General features: G+C 50.6%; 13 protein-coding genes across 13 annotated transcripts; 7 read left to right on the top strand and 6 right to left on the bottom strand.

Annotated features, from left to right (window-relative positions):
- Positions 1-479: 479 nt before the first annotated feature.
- Positions 480-2,039, top strand: AA0111_g3500 (hypothetical protein; the record flags this gene model as incomplete). The annotated part of the gene is made up of 1 exon (XM_028649392.1): positions 480-2,039. One exon carries the CDS (start codon positions 480-482, stop codon positions 2,037-2,039), a length of 1,560 nt encoding a protein of 519 aa, XP_028509165.1.
- Positions 2,040-2,527: 488 nt separating this feature from the next.
- AA0111_g3499 (hypothetical protein) lies at positions 2,528-3,162 on the top strand (the record flags this gene model as incomplete). Its single annotated transcript, XM_028649389.1, has 2 exons — positions 2,528-2,757; positions 2,814-3,162. The coding sequence occupies 2 exons, from the start codon at positions 2,528-2,530 to the stop codon at positions 3,160-3,162; spliced, it is 579 nt and encodes a 192-aa protein (XP_028508845.1).
- A 539-nt stretch (positions 3,163-3,701) lies between these two features.
- AA0111_g3498 (hypothetical protein) lies at positions 3,702-4,361 on the top strand (the record flags this gene model as incomplete). Its single annotated transcript, XM_028649388.1, has 1 exon — positions 3,702-4,361. The coding sequence occupies one exon, from the start codon at positions 3,702-3,704 to the stop codon at positions 4,359-4,361; it is 660 nt and encodes a 219-aa protein (XP_028508844.1).
- A 108-nt stretch (positions 4,362-4,469) lies between these two features.
- On the bottom strand, positions 4,470-6,091 carry AA0111_g3497 (hypothetical protein; the record flags this gene model as incomplete). Its single annotated transcript, XM_028649387.1, has 2 exons — positions 4,470-5,290; positions 5,344-6,091. 2 exons carry the CDS (start codon positions 6,089-6,091, stop codon positions 4,470-4,472), a joined length of 1,569 nt encoding a protein of 522 aa, XP_028508839.1.
- Positions 6,092-6,842: 751 nt separating this feature from the next.
- On the top strand, positions 6,843-8,590 carry AA0111_g3496 (General alpha-glucoside permease; the record flags this gene model as incomplete). Its single annotated transcript, XM_028649386.1, has 4 exons — positions 6,843-7,026; positions 7,077-7,386; positions 7,437-8,209; positions 8,262-8,590. The coding sequence occupies 4 exons, from the start codon at positions 6,843-6,845 to the stop codon at positions 8,588-8,590; spliced, it is 1,596 nt and encodes a 531-aa protein (XP_028508838.1).
- A 1,639-nt stretch (positions 8,591-10,229) lies between these two features.
- Positions 10,230-11,652, top strand: AA0111_g3495 (hypothetical protein; the record flags this gene model as incomplete). The annotated part of the gene is made up of 3 exons (XM_028649385.1): positions 10,230-10,352; positions 10,478-10,656; positions 10,707-11,652. The coding sequence occupies 3 exons, from the start codon at positions 10,230-10,232 to the stop codon at positions 11,650-11,652; spliced, it is 1,248 nt and encodes a 415-aa protein (XP_028508837.1).
- A 77-nt stretch (positions 11,653-11,729) lies between these two features.
- AA0111_g3494 (hypothetical protein) lies at positions 11,730-12,506 on the bottom strand (the record flags this gene model as incomplete). The annotated part of the gene is made up of 1 exon (XM_028649384.1): positions 11,730-12,506. One exon carries the CDS (start codon positions 12,504-12,506, stop codon positions 11,730-11,732), a length of 777 nt encoding a protein of 258 aa, XP_028508836.1.
- A 987-nt stretch (positions 12,507-13,493) lies between these two features.
- AA0111_g3493 (hypothetical protein) lies at positions 13,494-14,224 on the bottom strand (the record flags this gene model as incomplete). Its single annotated transcript, XM_028649383.1, has 2 exons — positions 13,494-13,810; positions 13,867-14,224. The coding sequence occupies 2 exons, from the start codon at positions 14,222-14,224 to the stop codon at positions 13,494-13,496; spliced, it is 675 nt and encodes a 224-aa protein (XP_028508843.1).
- A 1,895-nt stretch (positions 14,225-16,119) lies between these two features.
- Positions 16,120-17,449, top strand: AA0111_g3492 (hypothetical protein; the record flags this gene model as incomplete). Its single annotated transcript, XM_028649382.1, has 2 exons — positions 16,120-17,078; positions 17,128-17,449. 2 exons carry the CDS (start codon positions 16,120-16,122, stop codon positions 17,447-17,449), a joined length of 1,281 nt encoding a protein of 426 aa, XP_028508842.1.
- A 401-nt stretch (positions 17,450-17,850) lies between these two features.
- Positions 17,851-19,081, top strand: AA0111_g3491 (hypothetical protein; the record flags this gene model as incomplete). Its single annotated transcript, XM_028649381.1, has 5 exons — positions 17,851-17,862; positions 17,954-18,332; positions 18,385-18,563; positions 18,627-18,953; positions 19,004-19,081. The coding sequence occupies 5 exons, from the start codon at positions 17,851-17,853 to the stop codon at positions 19,079-19,081; spliced, it is 975 nt and encodes a 324-aa protein (XP_028508841.1).
- A 1,968-nt stretch (positions 19,082-21,049) lies between these two features.
- On the bottom strand, positions 21,050-21,859 carry AA0111_g3490 (hypothetical protein; the record flags this gene model as incomplete). Its single annotated transcript, XM_028649380.1, has 1 exon — positions 21,050-21,859. One exon carries the CDS (start codon positions 21,857-21,859, stop codon positions 21,050-21,052), a length of 810 nt encoding a protein of 269 aa, XP_028508840.1.
- A 599-nt stretch (positions 21,860-22,458) lies between these two features.
- On the bottom strand, positions 22,459-24,105 carry AA0111_g3489 (hypothetical protein; the record flags this gene model as incomplete). The annotated part of the gene is made up of 4 exons (XM_028649378.1): positions 22,459-23,296; positions 23,361-23,468; positions 23,524-23,849; positions 23,914-24,105. The coding sequence occupies 4 exons, from the start codon at positions 24,103-24,105 to the stop codon at positions 22,459-22,461; spliced, it is 1,464 nt and encodes a 487-aa protein (XP_028509084.1).
- Positions 24,106-25,391: 1,286 nt separating this feature from the next.
- AA0111_g3488 (hypothetical protein) lies at positions 25,392-26,426 on the bottom strand (the record flags this gene model as incomplete). Its single annotated transcript, XM_028649377.1, has 3 exons — positions 25,392-25,449; positions 25,497-26,007; positions 26,063-26,426. 3 exons carry the CDS (start codon positions 26,424-26,426, stop codon positions 25,392-25,394), a joined length of 933 nt encoding a protein of 310 aa, XP_028509085.1.
- Positions 26,427-26,499: the final 73 nt, after the last annotated feature.

Genomic DNA, 26,499 nt, shown 5'->3' with positions numbered 1-26,499 from the left:
CTAGCAGCGAAGGAGCCGCGAGACGAAAGAGTCATACACGACGATCCGCTCCTTCGTGCATGATTAGCGTAGTGGCTGCTAACCGGGCGTGGCCCGCCTCCTCATTTTTTGACTGTTCTCACCGAGCATCGACTGCATCTGAATGCAACAGTTGTCATGAGTCATCATGATTGCAGATGACAGAGATTGCGAGCGGACAGACTGATGTGCGTAGTGAGCGGCCATTGCGCCCGCACATATCTCCGAACCCGTTCACGACTCAGCTGCCAAGGCCCGTCGAACCGGTTCCTGGATAGCGTATCTCCAACACTACAAGCTTGACCTTCTCCAGTCCATTTGATCTCCGCAATATGCCGTCTCGGGGTTATCTGACGTAGTCGGTCCGCTGTAAGGTACCCCCACCCTTGCATTGGAGAAGAAAAAGGCTGAGGTTCTCTTTGGAGGTTCTTGCGACCCAATCTTCATCACCAACCCACAAGATGCTCACACGATTCCTTGCGGTAGGGCTCCTGAGCCTCGTGAGGCCTGCCCGAGCCAGCTATGGATTCTATGTCGGAAAAGGTCTGACGCAGGATGGTAGTGTCATGCTAGGTGGAACTGGAGAGGAAGTGTCTTCGCATTGGCTTCAGATTTTCCCAGCCAAAGATCACGCCCCGAACGCGACGATTACCGTCGGAGTGACCGAAGACGCATCGATGCCTGGCCAATTGATGAACATCTCCCAAGTACCACATACCTTCCGTTATCTCTCTATGGAATACTCCGACTTCGAAGGCTTTCCCCCTCCTCTAACGAACGGCGGAGTGAATGAGAAGGGCGTTGCTGTTCGGGATATCTGGGCTCAAAACCGTGACGATCTCATTGCCATGACGCCGAATCCTCAGACTGGATTGCAATACTCCGACCTAGCTCGTATTGTGATGGAACGGGCAAGCACCGCTCGCGAAGGTGTTGAACTCATCGGCCAAATGATAGCAGAATACGGATATGCCGATTACGGCGGCAACTCGCACCTGATTGCAGACGCGAATGAAGGATGGGTCGTATGGCAGATGTCAGGAGGCAAGAAGCTCTGGGCAGCAGAGCGCCTAGGAGAAAACGACGTCCGCGTGCTTTACCCAGGCTACATTGAGGATTTCCCCGTCGATTTCCAGAACAGTTCAGACTACATGGGCAGTCCAAACATTGTGAGCTTCGCTATCGAGCAAGGATGGTGGAATCCGAATGGTACTGAGCCATTCAACATTTTCAATGCATACGCACCTCAAGAGGAAGGATACACCGCTCGCGACGGAGGCGCGAAGTATATGTCGCAAGCCGCTCTCGAGGACGCTACCCGTGCGATGGCTCCGGTGACGGAGAAAGATCTCATCGAACGCGTTCGCGATTACCGCATCTCGGACGACGAAGCCGGGTACGGCCAAGTTGTGTCCCTTCGCGCAGACATGGATCCGGATCTGATTCGCATCTGGGTTGCACCGACTGGCTCTGTGACGGCACCTTTCAATCCGTGGTGGCTGGGTGTGAAGAGCGTTCCACCAGAGTATGGTCTGCACCGCTATCTGTACAAGGACGCCGCCTCGACTTTCTTGGATACCGACTACCAGTACCAGGAGGCCACGCACTTTGCTGGTCGCATCTTCAAACAGGTGCTATATTACACTTGCTCTGATCCGGAAACATACCTACCCATTGTCCAGAATATGTTACATGGATTTGAAAATGCTTCATTTGCGGACATGGATTGGGTAGAGCGCACTGCCAAGACGCTGGTTGACAATGGAATGCGCGATGATGCGCTCGAATTTCTGACTTTCTATTCGCATACTAGGGCGGAGAAGGCATTGGCTTTGGGGAAGACTATGGTAGACGCGCTCGATGCATATGTCAAGCTCATGGGACAGTTCCGCATGCCGACTGGTGACCGCATCAATGACCCGGGACTTGGAGCTGAGACTGTGAACTGCCTAGTCGGTTGGGATCCTGACCAGCCAGCTGATAAGCAAAGACCGTTGAGGAGATTCAGACGTCAGGTTTGAGACTAGGATAGAAGTGGTGTGAAATAACCAGGGTCTTCCTCTTAGTCATGGAAGAATTCGAGTAACATTTACACAGGAACTCCCTTGCATTTAGTCATGGAAAGATACAAGTGACTTTGTCTGTGCTGTTGAACACCGTCATGTAGCGTCCCACACCTACACCTGCTCATCAACCATTACAGGCACAACAAGCGCCTAGGGTGATTTCATTCGCAGGTGTTGATGATGCTCAGTGGTAAATCGCGTGTTGCACGCGTTGAGAGGAGACTATTGCAAAGGCTGGCTTACTAAAGCCATATGCGGATGAGCCTCGGCGGCCGACCCGCTTGAGCTCCGTATGGCGCATCCACGCCGCAAGCTGTCCTCCCCGCCACAGCATTCACCATAGCAACTCAACTTCACGAACTCCCTGATCTGATCCCCTCGAACGCTGCCGTAGTAACCGATCGTATACTAGAAATCAATCTACAAAATTAAACCCCGCCACCATGCCCGGCAAGATCATACCCGTGACGTCGTCTTCGCACTTCTCCCAGCTCCTCTCGCAGTCGACATACACGGTTGTTGACTTCTACGCCGACTGGTGTGGGCCATGCAAAGCAATCGCGCCCGTCTTCCAGGGCTTGGCAGAGAAGGAGACTAAGCCTGGCAAGATGCAGTTCGTCAAGGTGGACGTGGACAGTCAGCAGGAGGTTGCAAAGAAGTACGGCGTTAGCGCGTAAGTATGCCACCACGGACACATATAGGGACTGGGAGCTAATGTCGATCGTGTAGTATGCCAACTTTTCTCATCATCAAATCCTCATCTGTAGTCGAGACCATCCGCGGCGCCAACCCCGCCGCCCTCACAGCCGCTGTCCGCAAAGCTGCCAGCGACACATCTGGCCCAGGTGCTGCCTCTGCTGTTTTTCAGACCAAGGGTCGTACACTCGGCTCAGCTTCCGAACCTAGCCGTCCCGTCGGCGAGAGCCCGTTTGCCAATTTACAAAGGATGCTGCTCGGGAACGGCGGACTGAGCGACTTGGTCGTGAGGTTCGCAGCGCTGTACTTTGTCAGCTTGTTCGCCTTCGATTCATACAAAGCTGCAGAAGAGAGTCCCTTCAATGTCCGTGCAAGACGGTAGATGGTAGCTCGAGACGGAACGATTAGTCGTGGAGAGCAAGTCGGACAACGCTCCACAGGGGCAGCGAGTTCCGCACTCCATCGGATATATGGCGTTTGGAATAAGAGCATGGCGTTCATGGTATACCATTTCGAGTCTTAGTGCCTTTTCAACACAAATGTTGGCTACGGCATCATTTACACAATTCACCTTGGATTCATCTCTAAATTTAGCAACTTCCCTCCCTTTGCGTCATGCCGAACGTCTTGGCTTTTCTCTTTTGCAATCTTCTACGAATCTAGTGTTTTTCTTCGCACGCCTGTCGTGATATAGGACTATGCTGGACCCCGCCACGTCTATATTGGGAGCGAGACACATGGCGTAGTATTTCAAAAGCATCGTAATTCTGGAGCAGAACTCTGCGGATCTTTACGCGTGATGACTTGAGATCATGTAAAAGTGCAGCAAACGTGGCACAAATAGCCATGATATACCATTCAAGTATATTAACACTTGATTTCTTCTCTGCACCAAGCATCAATTCGCCAGATCCGCCGACCATGTTATCCACAAACCCAACACACTTCACGCCCGAACAGTACGATGACGCCTGGGAACGTCTCGACCTTGAGAGGACCTATAGGAATCTTTACAGGGAGTACATCTTTCTTTCTGTGCAGCTTTCATGCGCCACCCGCCCTTTCGGAAGAGAGCGTACGATCCGCAACCTACTGAATGCACGACTAAAACTTGAGCATCATCTCAAAAGCCTCAAAAACAAGTATCAAGAGGAGCAAACGGACTCGCAGTGTAATCAAGTAGGGTTGAAAAATGAGCCTCCAACGGACGAAGTGAATTACGACATTGTAGCGGAACTCCGCAAGGAGCTCCAGAGTAGCATAGATATACTCGAGGATGTTTTGAATGGAATCAACCAATCCCAAGACACTAGCGGAACAGTCCGACTCATGAATGATATCGTGCAGTTTCCAGTTGAGAAGATTAAGCTGCTTGAGCGGCTGATAGACTTGGGAAAGAAGAAAAGAGACCTGGAGAAAGTGATTGACAAAACAGAGATTGGGAACATGTTGCGACATACACGGCTAGATGAGAAGGAAGATGAAGACGGGGCGCAGCTGCGATTGTTGCTCAACCAATCTATGGACGAATGTGAAACATTGAAAAAGCGAGTCGAATATTATGCAGAGCTTCTGGGTTGAGTAAGGTACACAGACGCGGAAGCTATAACGGCGGCTTGTAGCAAAAGGAGCAAGAATCTTCGAGAGCATCTGTAATTTGGTAATAACATTATCGCGTTACATTTATCCTCATATCCTTCCTTTAATGAGACCACCAGGTCTGTTCCTCGTTGGGTGCACTGGTGTATCCCCTATGTCCGCCATCTTATCCTCCAGCAACCGTGTCATATGTTCCACCACATCCCTGTATCCTGCATCGGCGTACACGTTGAACAGTTCCAACGGATCTTCCTGACAATCGAACAGCTCCCACTCTTTATGCTCGGCATCCGCTGGTCTCGCACCCTCAATCCCAAAGTCCTCATTGTACCAGTAAATGAGCTTGTATCGCTGGTCTCTGACACCGTAATGCGCATATGCCGCATGAATCATGTCGTTGTGCATCCAATACCGGTGATATGCAACTTGTTGCCAATCCGAAGGTGTCTGGCCTTGTAGCAGTTTGCGGAAGGATACGCCCTGCATATAGCTCGGTATGCGCAGACCCGCAGCATCAAGAAACGTTGGCGCGAAGTCCACGTTGCAAATGATGTCGTCGCATACGGATCCTGCTTTGATCTCCTTGGGCCAGCGTACCAGGAACGGCATCTGGAAACTCTCTTCATACATGAAGCGCTTATCGAACCAACCATGCTCTCCAAGGAAGAAGCCTTGGTCTGAGGTGTAGATTACAATTGTGTTCTCTGCGAGACCCTCTGCGTCCAGGTAGTCTAGCATTCGGCCTGTATTATCATCAATAGATTGGATGGTACGAAGGTAGCGTTGCATGTATCGTTGGTACTTGAACTCGGCGAGCTCTGCGGGGGTTTTGAAAGTAAAGACGGTTCCGTCATCTTTATCGAGAAGGCGCATCTTGGTAACATCTTCAGGGTTAGGAATCTTTCGATCATCTAGTAGGAAAGTCAGCACGCCGAGAAGTAGAAACGAACTGGGCTGCGCTCACTCCACCAGTATATATCGATCAGTTTCTCACCGACTTCGTTGCCGCCATCTGGCTGGACCAATCCCAAGTCATGATATGTGATGTCGTCTGCAATGCGCATCTTGGCGATCTTGGCAGCCCTGGCTCTATTCTTGTAGTCGTCTGTAAAGGTATCTGGTAATCGAACTGGATCTTTGTACAGATGCTTGTGCTTCGGGTCGCATTCCCAACTACGATGCGGCGCCTTGTGATGGCACATGACGAAGAAAGGTCTCGATTTGTCCCTGTTCTTGATAAATTCCAGGCTCTTGTCGGCAATGATATCTGTTGCATATCCTGGAACCCGCTTTGTACCTGATGGCTCGATAAACATAGGATCGTAGTACTCGCCCTGCCCAGGCACAATACTCCAGTAGTCAAAACCTGTTGGCTCGTGTCCCTTACCTTCGCCAAGGTGCCATTTTCCCACCATTGCTGTCTGGTAGCCTCCAGCTTGCAGGGCTTTGGCCACGTTGGGAAGGCGTTCATTGATCTCGGAGTTGAGTGTCATGACCAGATTGACGTGGTTGTGGGTTCCTGTCAAAATTGCAGCACGCGACGGCGTACAAATACTGTTCGTTACATAACAATGATTGAATAGCATGCCCTCTTTGGCAATTCTGTCAAGATTCGGGGTGTGGTTGATGCCAGCGCCGTAGGCGGAGATGGACTTTGAGGCGTGATCGTCCGCCATCATGAAGATGATGTTTGGGCGGTCTTGTGTCGCCATCTTCGGTATAATACTGGGAAAGCTTTTAACGCGCGCTCACTTTCGTAATCTCTGTCAGGATGGTTGGAATAATTTCAATAATCATAAATGAAGGAATGGTGGAAGAAGGGAGATGTCATGCTAGGGCACTACGCGTCTCTTAAACGCGTGATTAGCCGTCATGCGGACAAGCATAAGCCGCAACTGGCTCGAAGAAACTCGGGAATGCATCCTGCACTGTCTCGTCGGTAATGCAAACTGATAGTAGCTTGGGCGCGAGAGAGCAGACGGGCTGAGGAGACACGCGATGCGGAGGTCTGAGTGGAGCGATCCCACGCTACGGGTGTCGGGCTCGTCCAAATCTGGTAACCGATGCCTGTCGGTGGCTCAACCAAGTGAGAACTCGTCCGACAAGACTATGGCGCGTACCACATGATCTTGAGAAAGTACCGCGACTCATGTGGTATCGGATATCGTCATTATGGCTAGAAGCACGACTTGATCGCTGCTTAGGCGCGACCAACCGGAGCTGCAAACGGCCGACAATCCTAGGTGGCTTAATGAAATCCTGCAGGACATCTTTACATCCCCAGATTTTGCCCCAGCTTCCATTACCCGCTTGCCGAAGAAGGCCCAATGAGGCTTGACCCAGTGCTGTATATAAGGTTGACTAGAAGTGTTCCATGCAGATATAACGCAGTTCAAACGCTGCGGAAATCATATTTCACTCCTGCCCAGACAAGAACGAAGTACATCGACAGACTCTGATATTATGGCACCAGATACTTCACAAGAGGAAAAGAACACCATGACCACGATGGAAGCTATGGAACCAGAGAAAGACATTACAGGGTATGAAGACGAAGCTGTCCGAGGCACAGAACAGGAGAAGACAATGCCTCTGAAGGCTGCCTTCAAGTATTATCGAAAAGCCGTGTTTTGGTCTATTACTATCTGTGAGTAAGCGGGGTTGTGATCTTATAATTGCCACTTACATTGTCAACAGCCATGGCCACCATCATGGAGTCTTACGACATGCAGCTCATCAGCTCCTTCTATGCATTTCCCCAGTTTAATCGAAAGTACGGTAAACAATTGCCAAACGGTACATGGCAGGTCGATGCAGACTGGCAGCTGGGTCTAAGTCTAGCATCACTGATCGGTCTTATTTTTGGCGTGTTTGCCAGTGGATACCTTGGTGATCGCTACGGACCCCGATATGTCATGATTGCAGCGCATTGCTTCCTGGCTGGATTTGTCGCTATAATCTTTACAGCGCAGAGCGTTGAGATACTGTTTGCAGGCGAGTTGTTATGGTATTTGATGGCACCCAAAAATGATGTCTGGAAAGCTCTAACAAGCGTAGTGCGTGTACCTGGGGCCTCTTCGCTGCAGCAACACCGACGTACGCCGCTGAGATCGTCCCTATGGCACTAAGAGGATACCTCACGACATACGTCAATCTTTGCTGGGTCATCGGACGAATCCTTGCGACCGGTGTCCTACGAGGCATGTTACCGGTGCAGTCGGAGTGGTCTTTCAGAGTCCCGTTCGCGCTCCAGTGGATGTGGCCACCAGTGTTGATTTTTGCCACCTGGTTCTCACCAGAGAGCCCTTGGTGGCTCGTTCGCAAAGGGCGTATCGATGAAGCAAGGAAGACGCTGGACCGCCTGGTAAGCGCACCTTCTGGGATAGTTAACAACGACCATCGTCTTGCCATGATGCAGCATACCATTGCACTGGAGCGTAAACTGAAGGTTGGTGGATCTTTCCTGGACTGCTTCAAGGGCACGAATCTGCGTAGGACGGAGATTGCAATGCTCTCTTGGGGCGGACAAATACTTCCTGGCTTCATCATCCAGGGATACACGACCTACTTCTTCACCCTCGCTGGACTTGCTCCAAGCGACTCTTTCAATCTTACGATGGGCGTGTTTGGTATGGCTTTTGTTGGCACATGCGCGTCGTGGTTCTTGCAACCTCGGATGGGGCGGCGCACCATCTACATTGCAGGTCTAGCCATCATGCTGCCGATCATGTGGATTGTTGCTTTTCTCGAGTTCGCGCCAAATGCAGGCAGCAACTCCAGCATCAAATGGGCACAATCATCCATATTGATGATTTGGTTCTTCACCTACGGTAAGTATAAGCTCCTGATTTCCAATACTTGTCAGAGCTAACGCTGTGCTAGGCATAACGATTGGTCCAATTCCTTATGCCATCGCCGCTGAAGTCGGCGCAGTACAGTTGCGCTATAAGACAATCGCTCTTGGTCGTAACATGTACTACTTCCTTTCCATCATCAACGTCGTTATCTCGCCGTACATGCTCAATCCGAGCAAGTGGGATCTTAAGGGGAAGGCAGCGTTTCCTGCTGCTATATTGAACGTATGTCTGTTGATTTGGGCCTACTATAGGCTACCAGAAACAAAGGGCATGACACCGGAGACCCTAGATCATCTGTTTCACGAGAAGATCAGCGCTCGGAAGTTCAAAGCAGAGGCATCCAGGTTCCAATAAAATATCATGGAGCGCAGAGTCGCTTGAGTTCGAGAACATTCAGGCGCGAGGGTATGAAGTCCATGTAACAGTCCAGTAGATTGCATTCATCTGCGGTATATCAGTCCATAGCCATGAGGTGATTAGAACTAGAAAAGTATCATAGTTGCATTCATGAATTGGTTCCCGTTAATGACAAACCTGCGAGTGAGCAGACAGTTATGCCTCTCGAGGATTGAGTGGATTGGTGCCACTGACAGTTGTCCGGGTCGCACTTGATGAGTGGCAGTTGCGGTGGGGTGATAATTCCCTAATCGTCGTTGAGAACTACACAAGTCATGGTGCATGGAAAAAAGGCGACGAGTTTTGGTGAGCTTGGCTGTCGACTATGTGGTAGAATGGATGGGATTGAACCTTGCAGGCGTCAAAGTCGTCGGGCTTGCTACAGACTGTGTAGTCCGCTCCAGCAATGTGGCCAATCGGCGCTCGTAGATGCCGACAGCCGGACGCTAATTCCTAGTTCGGCTTCATCCACTCTTCGCCATATGCCCCCTGTTTAGACACATCCAGCACGACCCGTAGGCCCGTGCCGGGTCTCAGTAACCGATGGTCTTGAGAGTATGATCACTGTCCGGAACTGTTGTGTTGCTACCATGTGGTGGTGGCTAGGATCTTTGGCGGCGACAACTCGCTCGGAAATTTGATGATAACGAAAGACCTGGTCCCACCTAGCAAACCTGTTCTGGCTGCAAAGCACGTCCAAAATGGTAGCCTGCGCTCAGTGTAGGCAAAGAAAGGTAATGATCCTCGACTGTATATACAGTAAATGCTTACCTCAGGATACAGGTTCGATGTGAAGGCGGCCCAGTCAGTTGCGATGCATGTAAGCGACTGGGGTTTCAATGCTCCTTGGGCCTTGCTACCACCCCAATCGCCGACGTTGGCAACCTACCGGTGGCATCTCGAAAGCGAGGCACGCGAGCATGTGATGCATGTCGTTCTCAGAGATCGCGATGCACAGGTGAAACTCCTAGCTGTCGACGCTGTCGAGAGCTCAACATTCCATGCAACTATACGCTTTCGGTTCGTCAATACCGCGCTGGAGAACGTCACAAAAGAAGTCTGGTTTCTATCGAACAAGTTGTTAACCAATCGGGAGGGGATGACGTCGGCAGGGCAACGCATGGCACGCCGACAACCGGGAGTGAAGTCACAGCGAGTCCAGATACTTCTGCCACTGAACATATTGACAAGTACATGAACTCACTCAATTGAGACTATTATAGCTAATGAATCCAGAATTCTTGGGTGCGATCGAGCCATCATCCGGCAACATATTGACGCTTATTACGACTACATCTATCCGGTTCCAATTTTCAGCTTCTTGCATCGAGCAGAATTCTTGGGACAGTACACGGCTGGCATTGTTTCACCAGCGCTGCTTCTTGCCGTATGTGGTGTGTCGTCGCGCTTCCTGCCATCTCCTAGGGAACGAGCCGGCATGATCAAATCATGGATCGAGCAGGCCGAGACGACCATATTCCAGAATATGGGAAAAATGAATATTGCTGATGTTCAGACGTTAATGCTCCTTGAGCTGCATTGCATGTATAATCACCAGAACGGCAAAAGTTTCACTTACATATCATTGGCAGTCAGGATGGCTTACTTACTCAAGCTGCACAAAGAGAACAGCCAGCTGCCATTTGTTGAACAGGAATCTCGACGGAGGCTCCTGTGGTGCATGTTTGCATTGGATCGACTCCATGCTGGTGGTGTTCCGGTAAGTCCACGCCCAAGACGTCAATCTTCAGTGTTATCCGCTTGGAACTCATCTATAGAGAGAGGTTGATGGATTTTGCATGACTTCGCTCACTTGATGCTGAATCAGTGTTGATTTGATAGCAGGAATACATCCTTCTGCCCGCGACCTCAGTACATGTACAACTTCCGTGCCCAGAACACTTTTTTCAAATCGACACTCCTGTCGCGACACCACACATCCATGAAACCCAAGCGGACAACTCCAAGCTTACACCCGCGGCGTTTTTGCTGCGTATCTTCAACGCCCGCAACCATGTACTCCAGTAAAGCTACCCGACTATGGCCCTGTGTCGAGATTTCGCTAACATGGCAGGTATACGAAACAACTCCTGGACGCTTCGCTTAGCCCGGAGACTTCTCTAGCACAGTTCCAAATGCTTGAAGGAGAGCTTAGGGAGATACACGAGTCTTTGCCCGCAGAGCTTGTGTTCAGCACACGTGCCTATCAACTTCGGACGTTCTCTCCCGAGCGCACGACTTTTACTATTTTACATCTTTACTTCCACCACTGTCATTGCGAACTTTATCGGTTGCTCAATCCAGGATACCGCGAGGCTCTTCCGCAATCGGTCATCTACTCCAGTTCACCCGAACTCGTTGCATACGCGCAGTCGAAATGCCTCGAGCACGCAATCTCCATAGGCGAGATCGTTGCATCAACCTACGGTCTGGTGGAGATCAGTCCTTATGTCAGCGATACATCTTGCTTCGTTATCTTGTATCAGGCCTCATGTGCTATACTCTACGCATGCCACCGTGACAGTCCTGCTTATGTCATGAAAGCCGAAACCGCACGGCGATACCTAGTCGCATTCATCGCGACGTTGCAAAGTCTACTCTCTTACTTCCCAAGGTATGCTATATACGTCAAGGACATCCGTAATATGCTTCGTAGCATTGACGAGCCGAATGCACCGCTCCCAGCTCAGAAGGCGTCAAATGAGGTGGACTTCCGCGCACGTATAGTACCTAGCGAAGAGAATTCGGATGAGGACAATTTGGTCAGCGAGATTGCGGGCTATACTTCTAATGTCAGAGACAATACAGCGCATTCTACGTCTCAGACCGCTGAGGTGCCCGTTGGACCACTATCAGAACTCGGGGAAATGTCGCTTCATACACCATCCACCCTGGAAGGACAGGATCATTTGTTCGCTGATTTGGAGACATCTCAGTACAACATGGAGCTTACAATGGATCTTGATCAGGGCTTGCTGTGGGATTGGGCAGATGCTTTGGGATCAGGCTTCAGCATATGAGTTCGATTGGTGAAAGCTCGTCTCAAGCTGTTGCTTCTAGGAAGTTTCATGTGGCTACAAAAAACACATATCATTACCTAGTACGAGGATTTTCGCTTGCTAGATGAAGATGAGCTTGAGCCACTTGACGTGGGTCTGTTGCCAGCAACCTCGGCCTCGTCCTTCTTGCTCCGGACGACACGCTCACACCAGGAGCACCAGCTTCTGAGCTCACCTTTGACCTCGCGCTCGAGATATTGGATCGACTTGGTCTTCTCATCTTCGTATAGCTTGACACACTCTCCAACGCGCACCTGTTTCTTGTGTTTGACTTTTAGTACCCCGCCAATGCCTTCAATCTCCTGAGTGAGGTAGCAAGAACCCCTCCAGCGTTCGGGCGACTCTGGAGTTTGCGATCTCTCGATAGTGTCCAAGAGGTTCTGCTCGCAGGTCTCGTGCTCGACAATCCGTGAACCCAAGCACGCACTGCCTCGCCCGCACTCTACGCCCTCGATCCCCTCGCCAAACCCAACGCCTAAGCCGCCCAGCATGCGGGTGTACGTCGTGCGGTAGCTCCAACCGCGGACATAGTGGGTGTCTGCATTTCGCAGGTCCTTGCCACATGGCGCGCAAAGCCAGACCACATTGTCGCAATTGCAGGGCGTACGTTCGAAAGCTGGGGCTGTGAAGGCTCTCGGCTTGTCACCGTCAAAGAGCACTGGGTGTGTGTCGGGGGACCCAGGTGGCGACGACGACGACATTGACGAGGTGCGCTGCTTTTGTGCAGCCATCAGCAACGGGAGGGGCGCTTTGGCGCATGTCCGGCATAGTCGACGATGGCGCGCGCGAAGTGTAGGCGTTGGTGGAGGTTTCATGGTGCAGTTCTACGAGGCCCGTTAGCTTCAAGCCTCTCCCTGTATGTTCGAGCGTCATACTCGGCAAACGATATCTCCACACCGCTGACAGTCGCCCACCATATCGCGTGCGCACTTCCCGACGCGACCAGTCGTCAGTCTATTCTCCAGGACCATACCGTGTCGCCCCTCTTGCAGTCGCGACTCCAGCTTCTCGCCGACTTCGCCGTCTTCATTCTCGCAATGAAGTGTGTGCTTGACAAGTTGGCTGCGATACTCGAGTAGGTTGGCCCGGAACTGCCTGCAAGTGCGCGAGAGGTCATGCAGCGTGTTGAGATCGAGCTGAGCGGCGAGCTGGCTCACTATTCTGTGTGGTTAATGTGGTTAGCATACATCAAGGCGTGGAGTCAAGTCCATGCTATGGCTGGAGCTCACGAACGGATAGCAGCTCAGTGCCTGGCTGAATCCATTGATATTCGGGTTCGGCCTCTCGTAGCCCGCCGTCATGCTCCCTTCTGTCGGCGCATCAAGAGAGTGATACAACGGCTTAGCGTTAAACCGACCAGAAGACGGGTGGGGATTCTCTAATGAGGTCGGCTCATCGTCGTCCAGATCAACTAAAACCACCATCGTGGGCAGCCGCAGAACGAGTGTGCAGCATCGAAGCCACACAAGGCTTGTATGTTCAAAAAGGAGAGTGTTGATGGATAGAGCGATGCCGGAGTCATGACGAACTGGAGACACGCTCCGTCGCGTTGGTGGGGCGCTTGGCGTTGCGCGGCTTTGCTTCCGTTCCACAGATACGCGTCTTTCCCTCATAGTGACGCTCGCAACTGTGGTACCTCAGAATCACGAGTTCAACACCATCAGGTGTGCTTGTTTGCTTACGGATGTTCCAGACTTCACGCAAAGCGGTGCTGGCGCGCTGAAAAAACTAGTAACGAGCCTTACAGGGGCAATACGTTCATATAAAACCACTTGAGCTCTAGATTTGAACTCTTTCTAACTCTAGGACGAGCCGAAGGTGAATTCGGGAATTTCAATGTCTGTGATTGTCCATGTCACACCACCATCACTTGTCGACATCTCGCCAGTGACACCTTGAGCTTTTCCCATGGTCTGGTCGTAGTTGGGATCCGCCTTGTCCAGTGTGATTGTAGTATCAATCCATTTGTGTGCCGCAACGGTACCGCAGTCCTCCGCAGCACACTCGACAGCGCTGCCCCATCCCATAGCCTGGCCGTCGTCGGTTGACAGCGTGGACACTTGTCGGCCGTTAACTGAAACAATCTGTGTATAGTTGCCGGTTGCGTCGTCAAACTTGTCTGTAATACATCATCAGTGACTGGAAAGCAGAATGAAAACAATCCCAACTACTCACAGTACATGGTAATCTTGTCGGCCTCTTGTGCCCTCTCTCCTTTCGCCTGAATCGGCATTTGAGTGGTCTCAGATGTGCTCACGAGCGTGTAGGCGTATATGTCCCAGTCATTTGCGTTGACATTGTCCGCGATGGATTGGATTAGGTCACCATTCGAAGTTCCCATTCCAACCCATAGTGCGGTATCACCTGACGATCCAGTTGGAGCCTTCGGGAGTACGAGTGTCGAGTTGGCTTCACGGATCCAAGAGCCAGCACCAACAGGGCCGGTGCTAAAGGCTGGTCCGAATGCCGCGTTCACCGAAGATGTGAGCACAGCAGTGGTGAGGACAGAGAGAATTTGGCGTGAAGATGGCATCTTGATTTGTTATTTGTAGCGAGTGACGTATCGTGTGTTGTGAAAGTATTGCTTAGTGGTGTGGTGGTACAGATAGCAAGAGAGTGATGGCCCTTGAAGCTTACACATATCCAACCTTTTATGGTCTTACAACAATTCTCAAAACTGGCAGAGGTGGAGTTGGTAGACAGGCCTCTTGTTCCTGTCATACGAAATCCATCGTACCCTCGAACATCGGTGCAATGCATCCGACCAGACTTTGAGCCCTCAGACCATTCTTTAAAACTCGAGCTCGGGATATTTAGTAAATCTCCGATGCATTGGTGGAGTTCGTGTATATGTGGAGCGTTTTGACACAGTCACGCATCGTCTCAGAGGTGGAAATTCTCGCGCAAGCTCACTCCGACCCTGGTATCAATGTCGTGTGTTTCACGACTAGAACTTGCTGTTGGTCTGTGGGAGTGGGTCGTTCGTTTCAACTACCGACGAACCTTGCGTTGCGTCATAGCCAAAAAACCACGCTCCAAGGCCCTCGATGTGGCTTCAATCCACCATCTACCTTTCTAGGGTTGGACGGTCACTGTCCTTCCCGCAGGCATTCTCTCGTTCTCGTGGTCGCGGTCATCATGCCGCATTTGGGCCACAGCATCATGGATTGCGTCTCCATGTCTTCGCATGAACTTGTAATCCAAAGGAAACTTGGGCTTTCGTATGCTTCTAGGATTTCCTGACTTAGCCGAGTCAGTGTAGTTTCGGTCTGATGTAGATTAGCATCGCAGGTCGTAGTTTAGCTTTTTCGGTGCTTGATTACTGAGATATCACACCATTCTCTTCAACAGACTCTCCTGTCTTGATGTATGCTATGCAAAACGGCCTGAGCGACTGGAGTGTTTTTCAATCATGACAATCTAGCGTTCCGCATCCATAGTATTTCGCAGCCTGGTATTGCATTGCTGGATCTGCTATTAGAAGATTCCTCCCTGCTACCGACAGTCAATCAAGCGCTTGAATTGTTGATCTTCCGCAATTGTAGCTCGAAGGGCGTGGTCCGTAGTAGACATCGATTCAGCGTTGTTTGAGTGCAAGATATACAGCTCTAACCCCCGGCGGATGAGCATCACGGAGAGTGCGATACTGTTGCACTGATAAGTGAACGAAAAGATCTAGATGCTAGTCATTGGCCTGGCGATGTAACAGCAGATTGTTGAGTGAAAGAAGCAAGAATGGTGCTGACTGCGGGAAGCGCCTTGACACTAACCGGTAAGAACGCGACGCGTCTCGATCTTCCCCGCCTGGTATGCATGCATGCCATGGCCGCTTGTGGGCAAACCACCGCAGCGGCACAACGCTCTTCCGAGAAGCAGCTTATGTTAATGGCTACGCCTGCATCGATATTGTCCCAGCTCTTGCAGCCCCTTAGGCTGCGGTGGCTCGGCTTCGGCTCTCCACGGTGCTGACCGAATCGGGAGTCTGCGATAACGAGTAATGACGACACAGCTATCGCGCTCATCCTGTCTACGAACACATCAGAAGATGCTATCATGAGAATCCTGCGATACGATATACTGCTTTACGGTACTAGTCTCGCGGGCCTGAAACCCCTTCTATCCATAGTACGCGGGCTGTATCTGAACGCTAATGCAACGACCCCATACAGGCAGACATCGCATGCAGCGGCCTGACCTAGGCGCAATCTTTTACATAAGCAATGTGTACAATACAGCGATGCGAATTGTTCCGTCTTACTCACGGCCAGGAAACCCCACAAAACTTCAGGCCTCCATCAGTTTACAGCCCATGCCAGGCAGGTATTGACCACTGCTTTTATGAAGACCGGTCAGCATCAGTAGCAAAGCATAGCAACAACGTAATCCCTTGTCCAGACATCACTTCGAACTTCAACGACGCCTGAAAATATGACTACATTCCTCCTCCGCGATATCCGCATCTTTACTGGCGAAGAGACCATCGACGAAGGGTTCATTCATGTACAAAATGGCAAGATCAAGGCCCTCGGTCGGACGAGTGATGCGCCGCTCGATCCAGTAAAAACCTACTCCAGACCAGGACATACTGTTCTTCCAGGGTTGATTGACTGTCACATCCATGCAGACAAGGCCGATCCAGAAGCCCTGCCTCAAGCTCTACGCTTTGGTGTGACTACCGTGTGCGACATGCACAACGAGTTAGAAAACGTACAAAAGCTGAAAAAGCAGACCATGGAACCCGACACCGCTTCGTACAAGACAGCAGGCCAGGCTGCTACTATTGAGAATGGCTGGCCTATACCTGTCATCACAGCCCATGACAAGACTCCAGAGACCGCAGCGGCGATTGCGAAATGGCCAAAACTGACGGATCGGGATAGCGTGGTGGAGTATCTAGAATGGACTGGGAGAGAGATGCAACCAGATTACATCAAACTCATGCACGAGAGCGGAACTGCCATGGATCAGAACTTTAGCTATCCCTCGGTCGAACTGCAAAGCACGATCATTTCAGAGGCCAAGAAGCGGGGATACTTGACCGTTGCACATGCTCTATCCATGCAAGATACACTCGATGTTCTCAATGCAGGTGTCGACGGTCTCACACATACGTTCCTCGACCAGCTGCCGACCCAAGAGCTAGTAGATGCATACAAAAGAAACAACGCATGGGTCAACCCGACACTTGCTGCGATAGGCAGTCTGACGACTGAGGGAAAAGAGCTGCAGCATCGATTTGCACATGATCCCAGGGTGGAAGGATTGATCAACGAAGATCGTGTAGGCAACATGTGCAGGTGCATGGGCTTTGCTGCTGGGAAAGGGAAAGTGGAGATCGCATATCAAGGCGTGAAAAGATTGAGAGAAGCGGGGGTCGACATTGTGTGGTAAGTGATACCCTTATACCCAGAAGTTCAAATTGCTCACAAAATTTAGTGGAAGTGATTCCGCGGGTCCTGCAGTAGGGACGGCATTTGGCCTGTCGATGCATCACGAATTGTACCTTCTCGTAAACAAGGTTGACATGACACCTGCCGAGGCTTTGCGCTCGGCCACAAGCTTGATCGCCAAACGCTTCAAATTCACGGATCGCGGTCGCCTGGCTGAGGGGCTGAACGCAGATTTGTTACTGGTAGAAGGAAACCCACTTGAAGACATTGATGCGACTCTAAATATCCGCGGTGTTTGGCGGGAAGGCAGTCTTTGTAGCACGTATCTTGCAAAGCTTGAAGCTGGTGTCGAGCCCCTGACGGGTTGATTGGGCAAACCAGTGTTTACTGTTGCAGGGCTTGATTTTACGCTACATAATCGCTCTGCAAACCGAGTTATACTTCCATGTATTTCAGTTCTGTCTAAGAGACAAAGCTACGGACGTACTGTATGTAGTGTCCACAATTTAACTCTATATGATTTCTGAACGCTTGAAGACAAAACAAAGCCATCTATGAGTGTCACTTTAGAAGATACGCGATGTTCTCAATATGCAGAAGCGTTGATTACGAAGCACGTTTGGGCGTCGCGCTTCAGGTGCCGGACAAAATTCCGTCTTTTATCCCCGTGCCGTCCGTCAGCGTCATCGTTGTCGGCAGTCTGACTTCTCCATCAACGTGTAGGAGGCAGCTCCTGGCATCAAGATACTCCCTCAAGAAGATCGCGAAGATGTCTCCATCTGTAAGATTGAGTTCCCGTCTCTAAGCATTGCAGTTACCATGACGACCCCAGGGATTGTACTAGACTAGCCCTGACCGCTAACACTTGCAAGAGCACCAGCCATGATTTTGCTGAGAAAGACGGCCAATTTCGTCGGAAACCCTCAGCGTTCCGCAGCCTCATCTCTTCTGATCCAAACTCGGAGTTCCCAGCAGAGAAAGATCGATATGCCCTTTACATCCACATGGGCTGTCCTTGGGCGCATCGTACGAACTTGGTGCGCAGTTTGAAAGGACTTGAGCAGGTTGTGCAGTTGATTGTGTGGGATACCTCCCTGGTACATGAGAAGAAGGGATGGGGTATGTCCGGCAAACCCGGGTTCGAGAAAGAGCCACTCTATGGTTATACGAACTTGAGGCAGCTGTACGAAAGGGCCAATCCGGACTACGAAGGGCGCTACCTCGTCCCAACGCTGTGGGATAAGAAAAGACGTGAGATTCAAGGGTTCCGACGCAAGATCAATATGCACTGACTTGCTTGCAGAAACAATTGTAAACAATGAGTCTAGTGAGATCATCCGGATGTTTTATACCGAGTTCGATGCGCTCATCCCAGAACATCTCCGAGAGTCTAGTAAGGGCGACAAAGCTATCTTGCCAGACCACTTGCGCAAGGATATCGACGCCATGAACGAGTGGGTGTACGATACGGTTAACAATGGCGTAAGCAGAATCCCTGTACGAACTGCATGTGAAACATACACTGAAATCATGAATCTACATTAGGTATATAAGACTGGTTTTGCGCAGAGTCAGGAGGCATACGAAGAGCATGTCTACCCCGTTTTCGAGTCTCTCGATCGCTTGGAGGAACACCTTTGCCAATCAGGCCATGGGCCGTATTTGTTCGGCGATCACATCACTGAGGCAGATATCAGGTTGTATCCCACACTCATCAGATTCGATGTTGCATACTTCACAATCTTCAAATGCAACCTAAAGATGATCCGGTATGAATACCCGCAGCTCCACGATTGGCTGCGCAGGTTGTACTGGGATGAGAGTGAAGCGACAAACTACGGTGCTTTCAAGAAGACAGTTGACTTTCAAGCGGTAGGTATATAGACGAGCGAGACAGGTACTTGTTGCTAACTCACTTCTAGTACAAGGAGGGATACTCGAATGCTACGAAGGCGAAGATCGTACCTGCAGGACCGAAACCTGAGATCATGCCCTTATAGATTCTTCAGCCTGCTACTACCGTGGAGAATAACCAAGCAGTTTCTGCGATGGAGTGCGCTGCACTGTGTAGTGGCAAAAGGTAAGATCATGCGAGCGTAAAGACCCTTCGGAGAGCGGCTGCTAGCGTTCTTACTGCTTTTGGATTAGTCTCTGACCAGCACCCCGTCTCCAACCTGCCTTCTATTTCGGTCGTTCATTTCTTACACCAGACGTACAGTAACCGCGTTTTCGAATACTGTCGTGCAATGAATTTATCACCTGTTCTGGTGACCTTTTCCTTGGTACGGCCGGCAGACATATCTCATTACAAATGTGCACAGCACTGTGCAATTTCCTACTCATTACTCATCTCGGTGCGCGGATGGTTACTACGAACGCCGAAGCAGCGAATTGAGGATGCCTAATGTTGCACATTTGAAATCTATTGAACTGTGCATTGGTGACCATAGTCAACGAAATTGATATATTAGATGAGACATCCCACAATCATGGCGATACCACGGCACATTCATCGGACCTCCGCATACTCTCTGATATTCAGTACCCACTCCGATAAGCACTTGTGATCACGACTACTCCTGCATAAGACCGTTTTCCAGGTACCTGCAGTGATATCTTGACGATTCAAGATGCCTCACGCTATCGCCGACGTCGTCGATATCTCGCCCAACCTTCACATACGTTCCAAACTGAAACCAAAGCCGCAGAGTCGCGAGGCGAGATCCCTATCAGTTCAGCTAGATCGATACCAATCACACTACGAAGACTCGCGACTAGCGCAAACCATCCACCGGCAGCTGTCAGCGATGTTGAAGAACGCCCAGGGACCAATCACGAAGGTTTTATCGCTTGGTCTAGGTAGTCTTCTGGTTGCTAAGGGACAGTCAAGGAGGTTGAAGCAACTCGTCATCTTGTTAGCAATCCGAGACATCCTGCGGCAGAGACTGGACATATCGATACAAGTGTACGCCCAAGACCCAACATTCACGAGAAAAGATGAGTCGTTCTTAGAAAACTTGGGTATCCGAATCCTTCGAACGCCTTCCGGTTCGGAGCTTGGCGAGGCCTCGATTGTTCTCGATACTTCAACATTGGTATATTCACCATTCCTAACCCTGGAAGCATATGGACAGCTATTGGGAGACGAAAGGTCGGTGCAATATCTATTTGGAGATGACTTCGATGCGTTGTTACATAAATGGCCAAAACAGAGTGCTGAGCGGATGGAGGTAGAAGAAATAGTGAAGAATGGCTTGGGATCATATCGGAGAAGACCAGTTGTTGATGAAGATTTCTGGACGACGGAAGACAGCACGTTTCCCATGGCCATATATGAGAGATCAAAGAAGAGCAGGAAGAGAATGCAAAACGCAAATCTATGAAGAAAGACTATTCGTTAATACACATGTCATTTGGCCTCAATACAAACTCTTGCCAAACTGGGGATCTCATTCCCTCCTCTGTAAATTGGGCTGACGCTGCGTCTCCTGTGATATATATGGCGAGTATTTCGTAAAATGCTACAATGTTTTTTTTGGTAGATCGACTTGAGAGGTATACTAAGAGAGTAAGAAGGGCTGCAATGAGAAGCATCACCAGAACTCTGTATTGAGTTATCAAGCGGATTCAGAGAGGGAGAAATGTGATTTCGAGGCACAGGCGTAGTTAGTTTGCCAAAGAGCGTCACATCGTCGTAGGTCTGATGACGCGCAAGTCGGTCCTAGCCTGAAATCTGTTCGTGTCGAGGCGGGACATTCTTTTTTTTTCTGCAGAAAAGCCTTAAACTGCTCATGCCGTAGGACGAAGTCTTATCAATAGCTCCGGCGTACCTGATGCAGCAATGCGTCGACTACCTTGGGCTTCCTGTCTCCACTTTGTGTTTAATGCCAAAATTCAGACCCATGGCTTGATTGCACTTCAGTAGAGCTGCAGCAACTTTTGTAGTTTCTTTGCGTTGCGAGCGGATATTACCGGTATGTGATCTTGTCCGGCAATGGCCCTGCTACCGTGTCCGTCCGCTGCGACTCTATCGCATCCGCCTCGACGGGCCCTGAAATGTCCTGATGTGTTTGTCCAAATACGACAGGTTGTGGCTTCGCATAGTGCTGCCTCGTTTCCTGCGCAAAGCCTGTGTTTACGTCTTCAGTGCCTTCGACCTTGCTGTCCTGTCTGCTCACAACACCATGCTCTCCGAATGCGACAGAGTCTCTGCCCACCCAGCCCGTGCTTCTCAGCTTGTCCGTTTTCTCGATGACCTTCCTGCAGACATCGCGGTGGGCTTGCTCCATCTTGCCCTTGACAAACGGCATTAGCCACCATGCGCAGCTAACTTCGACGTCTTCTACGAGCACCCATTGCGCATCGCCCACGCCCATGCCCTCGCCCTCAACCTCGCTGCCCGCCTCGCCGTTTGCAACGACTCTAAACTCGGCCCTGACTATCACGCCTGCCGCTGCATCAGCGCGCGTCTTTATGCCCTGCCTGGTGTCCTGGAAGCAACTTGGGAAGGTAATGTACTTCTTCCCATACTGCCCAATACCGGGAAACAAGGTTATGCACTCGGTGACGTGGTATGTCGTGATGGGGTATTGGTCGGGCGGGTACCAGTACGTGTCTTTGAGGGTCGAGGGGGCAGTGCTGGGCGCTTTCTCGTGCCCGCAGGTAAGGGCTTGGAGCGTGAGGGCTGTCTCGTGGTCGTGCAACGCGGCGATGACCCAGGCGGGGGACATGTGAGGTGGGATGTGGTGCGCCACGTGTAGGTTGTGTTTTGCGCTCATTGTGGAAGCGCGTTTCTCGAGGCGCAAAGAGGACGAGGTTTAGGAGACCAGAACTCGTGCTCGTCGGACTAGTAAGACTGGCGGTATAGAAAGGATGGTGTTTTCGAGACCAGCTGCGAGGTATTGAAGATGACGATTAACGACTACGATTACTACGTGTTATACAAGGTGGGTATCAGTGTCTTCACAGGATGTCAAAGGAAGAAAATAAAAGGGAGAATATGTGCGAACCGCGAAGCTGCAGGGCGAGTAGCTGATGCATATTGCGTTGCTGACTGAGGCGCTACTATCTTCAGCGCTGGCGCTGAAACAAAAGCATGGGTGTGACGCGACAAACAGGGTCCGGCGGTAAACGTCATTATCGCGCCGCCCTACTCCGTATATGGCAAAGTTCCATGTTCAAGCTCACCATCTTTCCAAAGTCGATTTTGGTAACCTGTGCGCGTTGAATGTGAATCGGCCAAGATCATATAGCTGTTGAAGGTATGATTGAAAGCTAGCGATGCGTTGAGACGATTGAGAGCAACCGTGAAAAGACTGCAATATCAAGACGCACTGCGGAAAGAGTACGGTCAGACGCCTTGGTCACCCTTGGTGGCCTATATAGTATACCGGAACCCAGCCTGCCCTTCATTTTCGTCCATAGGCTCGCCGTTCGCTCTCTGTCGATCAACCACCTTATTTCTCTTCACAAAATACGTAGTAGTGCAGCACAGCACCAACAAGATGTAGATTTGGAGACCGGTTGTCACCCAAAGCCCAGTAATGTATGTGGGTGCCTCCGTTTGCTTGAACGTCGTCGACGCGAGGATGCCGCCAATTGCACCGAAGCCAATCTGAAGAGCGCTTCCAACGGACCGCTTACTTTGGCCTCGAATATTGTTGCTCTGATACGCAAGGATAGCCGGGACGTTGCCCTGGCAGCCACATACCCCGAGGAATGAGCCAAAGTACCTTGCCCCATTGTTCTCGGCGTATGCAACAATCATGAGACCGATGATGGCAAGGACTGATTGAGCGGCGATAACGGGAGCACGCACACGGTACTTATCCCCTAGCCATGCGAACCCGAACGCTGTGATCATCGCGAACAAACTGGGAGGCGCTGAAAGGGCGTTGGCTTGCCCAGCAGAGTAGCCCATGCCGAGGAGGATGACGGGGAGGAAGTAACTGAAGGCGTATGCGGGCATTGTCGTCGACATGAAGAGCGTGGCGTACGCCCAAAGCCTCAGGTCCTTTAGATGTTGGAAGAACTTAGCCCAGGTCAGAGGATCCGCTACTGAGTCGCCACGATCGTCTTCAATACGCTGCATGATAACAGCGGCCTCGGTGGAGGTGAGAAAACCTTTCTTCTCGGCTTTATCGGGAAAGTCCAAGATGATGAACCAGGCTGCGATTGCAACTAGACAGGTGATGATCCCTTCGATTATGAATATCCTAAAATTTGAGTATGTGAAGTCAGTACATATCTCGCATACAATTTGTATAGGGTATATATTACCATCTCCAGCCCCGAATACCACCGACACCTTCCATCTGCATGAGGCCGTATGCAAGGATGTTTGCAAGACCACCAATACCGACTGAGAAGAGATAGAAGCCACCAAGTCTGCGTGTCCTGTAAGCTACTGCTACCATGATACGGTTTGATGCGGGTCGCATACCGCTTTTGTGTTTCATAGCGACGGTACCAGCAAGTGATGAGATATACACATCCGGGGAAGAAGCCCGCCTCGAACGCTCCGAGCAACACACGGCATATGGCGAGCGATATCCAACTCTCGACGAAGCCCTGCCCTATCATGACAGCGCCCCACGACACAGCGATAAAGGCCAGCCAGTTGGCACTCCCAACTTTTCGAAGGACGATGTTAGACGGAAGTTCGAGCAGGAAGTACGTAGGAAAGAAGAGGACCAAGACGATGGTATATCGATCACCGATCTGGAGGTCAAGATCTGTCCCCATTCCAGCAACACGCGCATTGGAAATCTGTCAATTCTCTTCTCAGCAAAGTTTCCCTGAACACGGGGACTAGAAAAGGATTTGAACTCACGTTCGTGCGATCTATCAGCGCGATAGAGTAAAGCGCGCCCAAGATTGGTAGAAGTCTCCAATCGACTTTGCGAATCAACCTCTTCTCTTCAATCTGATCGTAAGCGTAATCCGCGGCATTGCTGTCTGTAGCTGGCGGGCTGTACACTTCCTTGTGGACAGTGTTTTGTTTGTACTCGTCATCGCTATTCATGGTGGGCAAAGGAGTACTGGTTTAGTTTCTCCTCGAGAAGGATCAAAAAGAAAGGAGGAGATCGTCACAGGGAGACGAGCAGTTGTAGATCATTCTGGCAGTCATGCATCCACTTATATTGATAAGACGATGACGCCTACCGAGGCAAGTTCCGGATTTCAAGCAGAGCGCTGTCTTTAAAGGTCTGGAGGCTTCGTGGCTGGGCATGCCGTGTGTTCCATTCGATCGGTCGTATAGCTAACGTATATCGAGCCTAATGGTCATTTCGTAATTCAAGTACAGATCCATAGGGGTCGGATAGACGAGGATCATGGTTCAATGAGATCTATACCAAGCTACCGAAAGACCCGGACCTGTAAGAAAAAAGTCTTGGACAAGGAGAAAAGGCCTGGAGAGGATACTGCTCCTTGTGCCAATTGACCCCGAAGTGCCAACGTTGCCTTACCTCGCGGAGTTACTGTCATGCCGAGATGCCAACACCGAGAACCGTCCAATGATGATGGTAAGAGAAAATGAGCGCAGATCTCATGTCCAGTAAAAACACCGAGCAAGTCAGTGCTCAGCCTGTCTGGGCGTGCAACGGCGGGTTGGCCATTTTGCGGGGTTATTCTTGGGCCGTCTTGAGGCTCTTAGCCATGTGGTGGGGTTTCCAAGCGCACGTTTGGGGCGCGTGCCGGCGGCGGAACTATGAAATGACAGCTCTAGTATATCACATCGTGAAGATGGTGTCATTGGTGAAGAATTATTGATAGCTAGTTAGGGAGAAAGGCGCGAACAACAACTTCGTCGAACGTCTGGGCTCGACTATCTTCAGTGCTGTTCCAATGACATTGAAGGCTTGCATGGGTGCCGCGACATGGACTTGGGGTAGACGGGAAGGACGCGGTTGGGGTTCGCGCAAGATGAGAAGGGAAACGCGGAGGTTTAGCCCCACAGGCGCCTTGGCGTGGAAGGCCCGGATGCGAAAGGAGGTGCTCATGTCCGCACACTCTTCTGTGCACTGCCATCACTTACGGGCCGCCACTCATTCGCATCACGAAGCGCTTGTAACTGTTGTCTCGGCAGTTGTGCATTGCGTTGTCATGACCCTTCACGGCGTTCGACAACGCGTCCTGAAGCCAGCATAAGCCTGTAATAGGTGGTTTCTTTCTACCACATGCATTTGTAGTACTCGAAGACCTCAGTACTGATGATCACACAGACTCGAAACAACGCTTGCAATCTCCAATTTCTTTCCTCTTGTCGTTTTGTCATACTGGACACGTCCAGTGCATGGCAGCGTATTGTTACGTAGAAGGGTTGCCACGATCGGTACTCACAAACACGACCAGTACAGCAGCGAATCTGATAATGTCAGTCGACTGCCACTCCTTCAAGCTCATGATACGTACGCGGATGTCACGGCAAATACCTCAGCTCGCTTGGCATTGGCAAAGAACGTCAAACAGAAGCTCATTCCCACGTTGAAGGCTGCGATCGTCCACAGCTTCGCTTTGAGTGACTCAAGCTGAATCAACACAAGAATGGATGCAATAGGGAGCATGGCTGCGACCATGGAGGTGACCCAAAGTGTGATCTTTACAACGGTAGTATCGTAGTACACTTTTCGACCAAGATGGTGATCTCCCTTGGTGAAGACACCCATGCCGTACTTGAAGAGATATATTGCGCGCTCGGAAACTACATGAGAAAACTTGTCAGGAATATCACGCGGATGGACGCAGACAATATCAGGAGGATGGTTGTCAGCATCGCCTGTTTTACCCCAAATATCTGCATCTATGCCGGTCATATGTTCAGGAGCCATATTTTCGCCTTCCAAAAAGCTTTGGAGATCGTGAAGATCAAAACGATCAGGCGCTTTGAGCTGGTGAAGGATCGAGATCTGAATAAGAGCTTTGTCTAATATTTCACAAAATCAGCAAGGGTTTCATGTACCGGATGTTACCGTACTTACTGTATTGGTTCAGCTTCTCGTGCATCGTTATAATCAGTTTGGACTGCTCTGACTTCTCTCCATGCGGCTCCTTCAACATGCACTGGTAATCAGTCGCGTACTCAGATCTTCTGCCGCTAGTGCTTTTGTTGTCTTGCTGCTCAAGCCAAAACAAATTCTTTTCCATTGCACACAGCTCGGCCTGGAGATACAACAAATGTCTTGCATTGAGTCCGTCAAATCGAAGATATATGCCGGTTTCAGGCTTGAATGAGATGCGTTCAGATAATCGAGGATAACCGACGGGGTGGTGCGTCCAAGCTGGCAGGTAAGGCGGAGCTTTTCTGGAGTCTCTCTCAATTTTCTCCGCGGCTTTCTCTAACATGCTGGTAGTTCTTGAGGGAAGTTGGTATAGAGGCTTCGCTGACGCATAGCAGCGTGCAGAAAACGTCGCTCTA

The sequence above is a fragment of the Alternaria arborescens genome (genome assembly GCF_004154835.1).
Source record: "Alternaria arborescens strain FERA 675 chromosome Unknown contig_6, whole genome shotgun sequence".
Lineage (NCBI taxonomy): Eukaryota > Fungi > Ascomycota > Dothideomycetes > Pleosporales > Pleosporaceae > Alternaria > Alternaria arborescens.
Note: the sequence above shows the minus strand (reverse complement) of the source record. Positions and strands in the feature narration are given on the sequence as shown.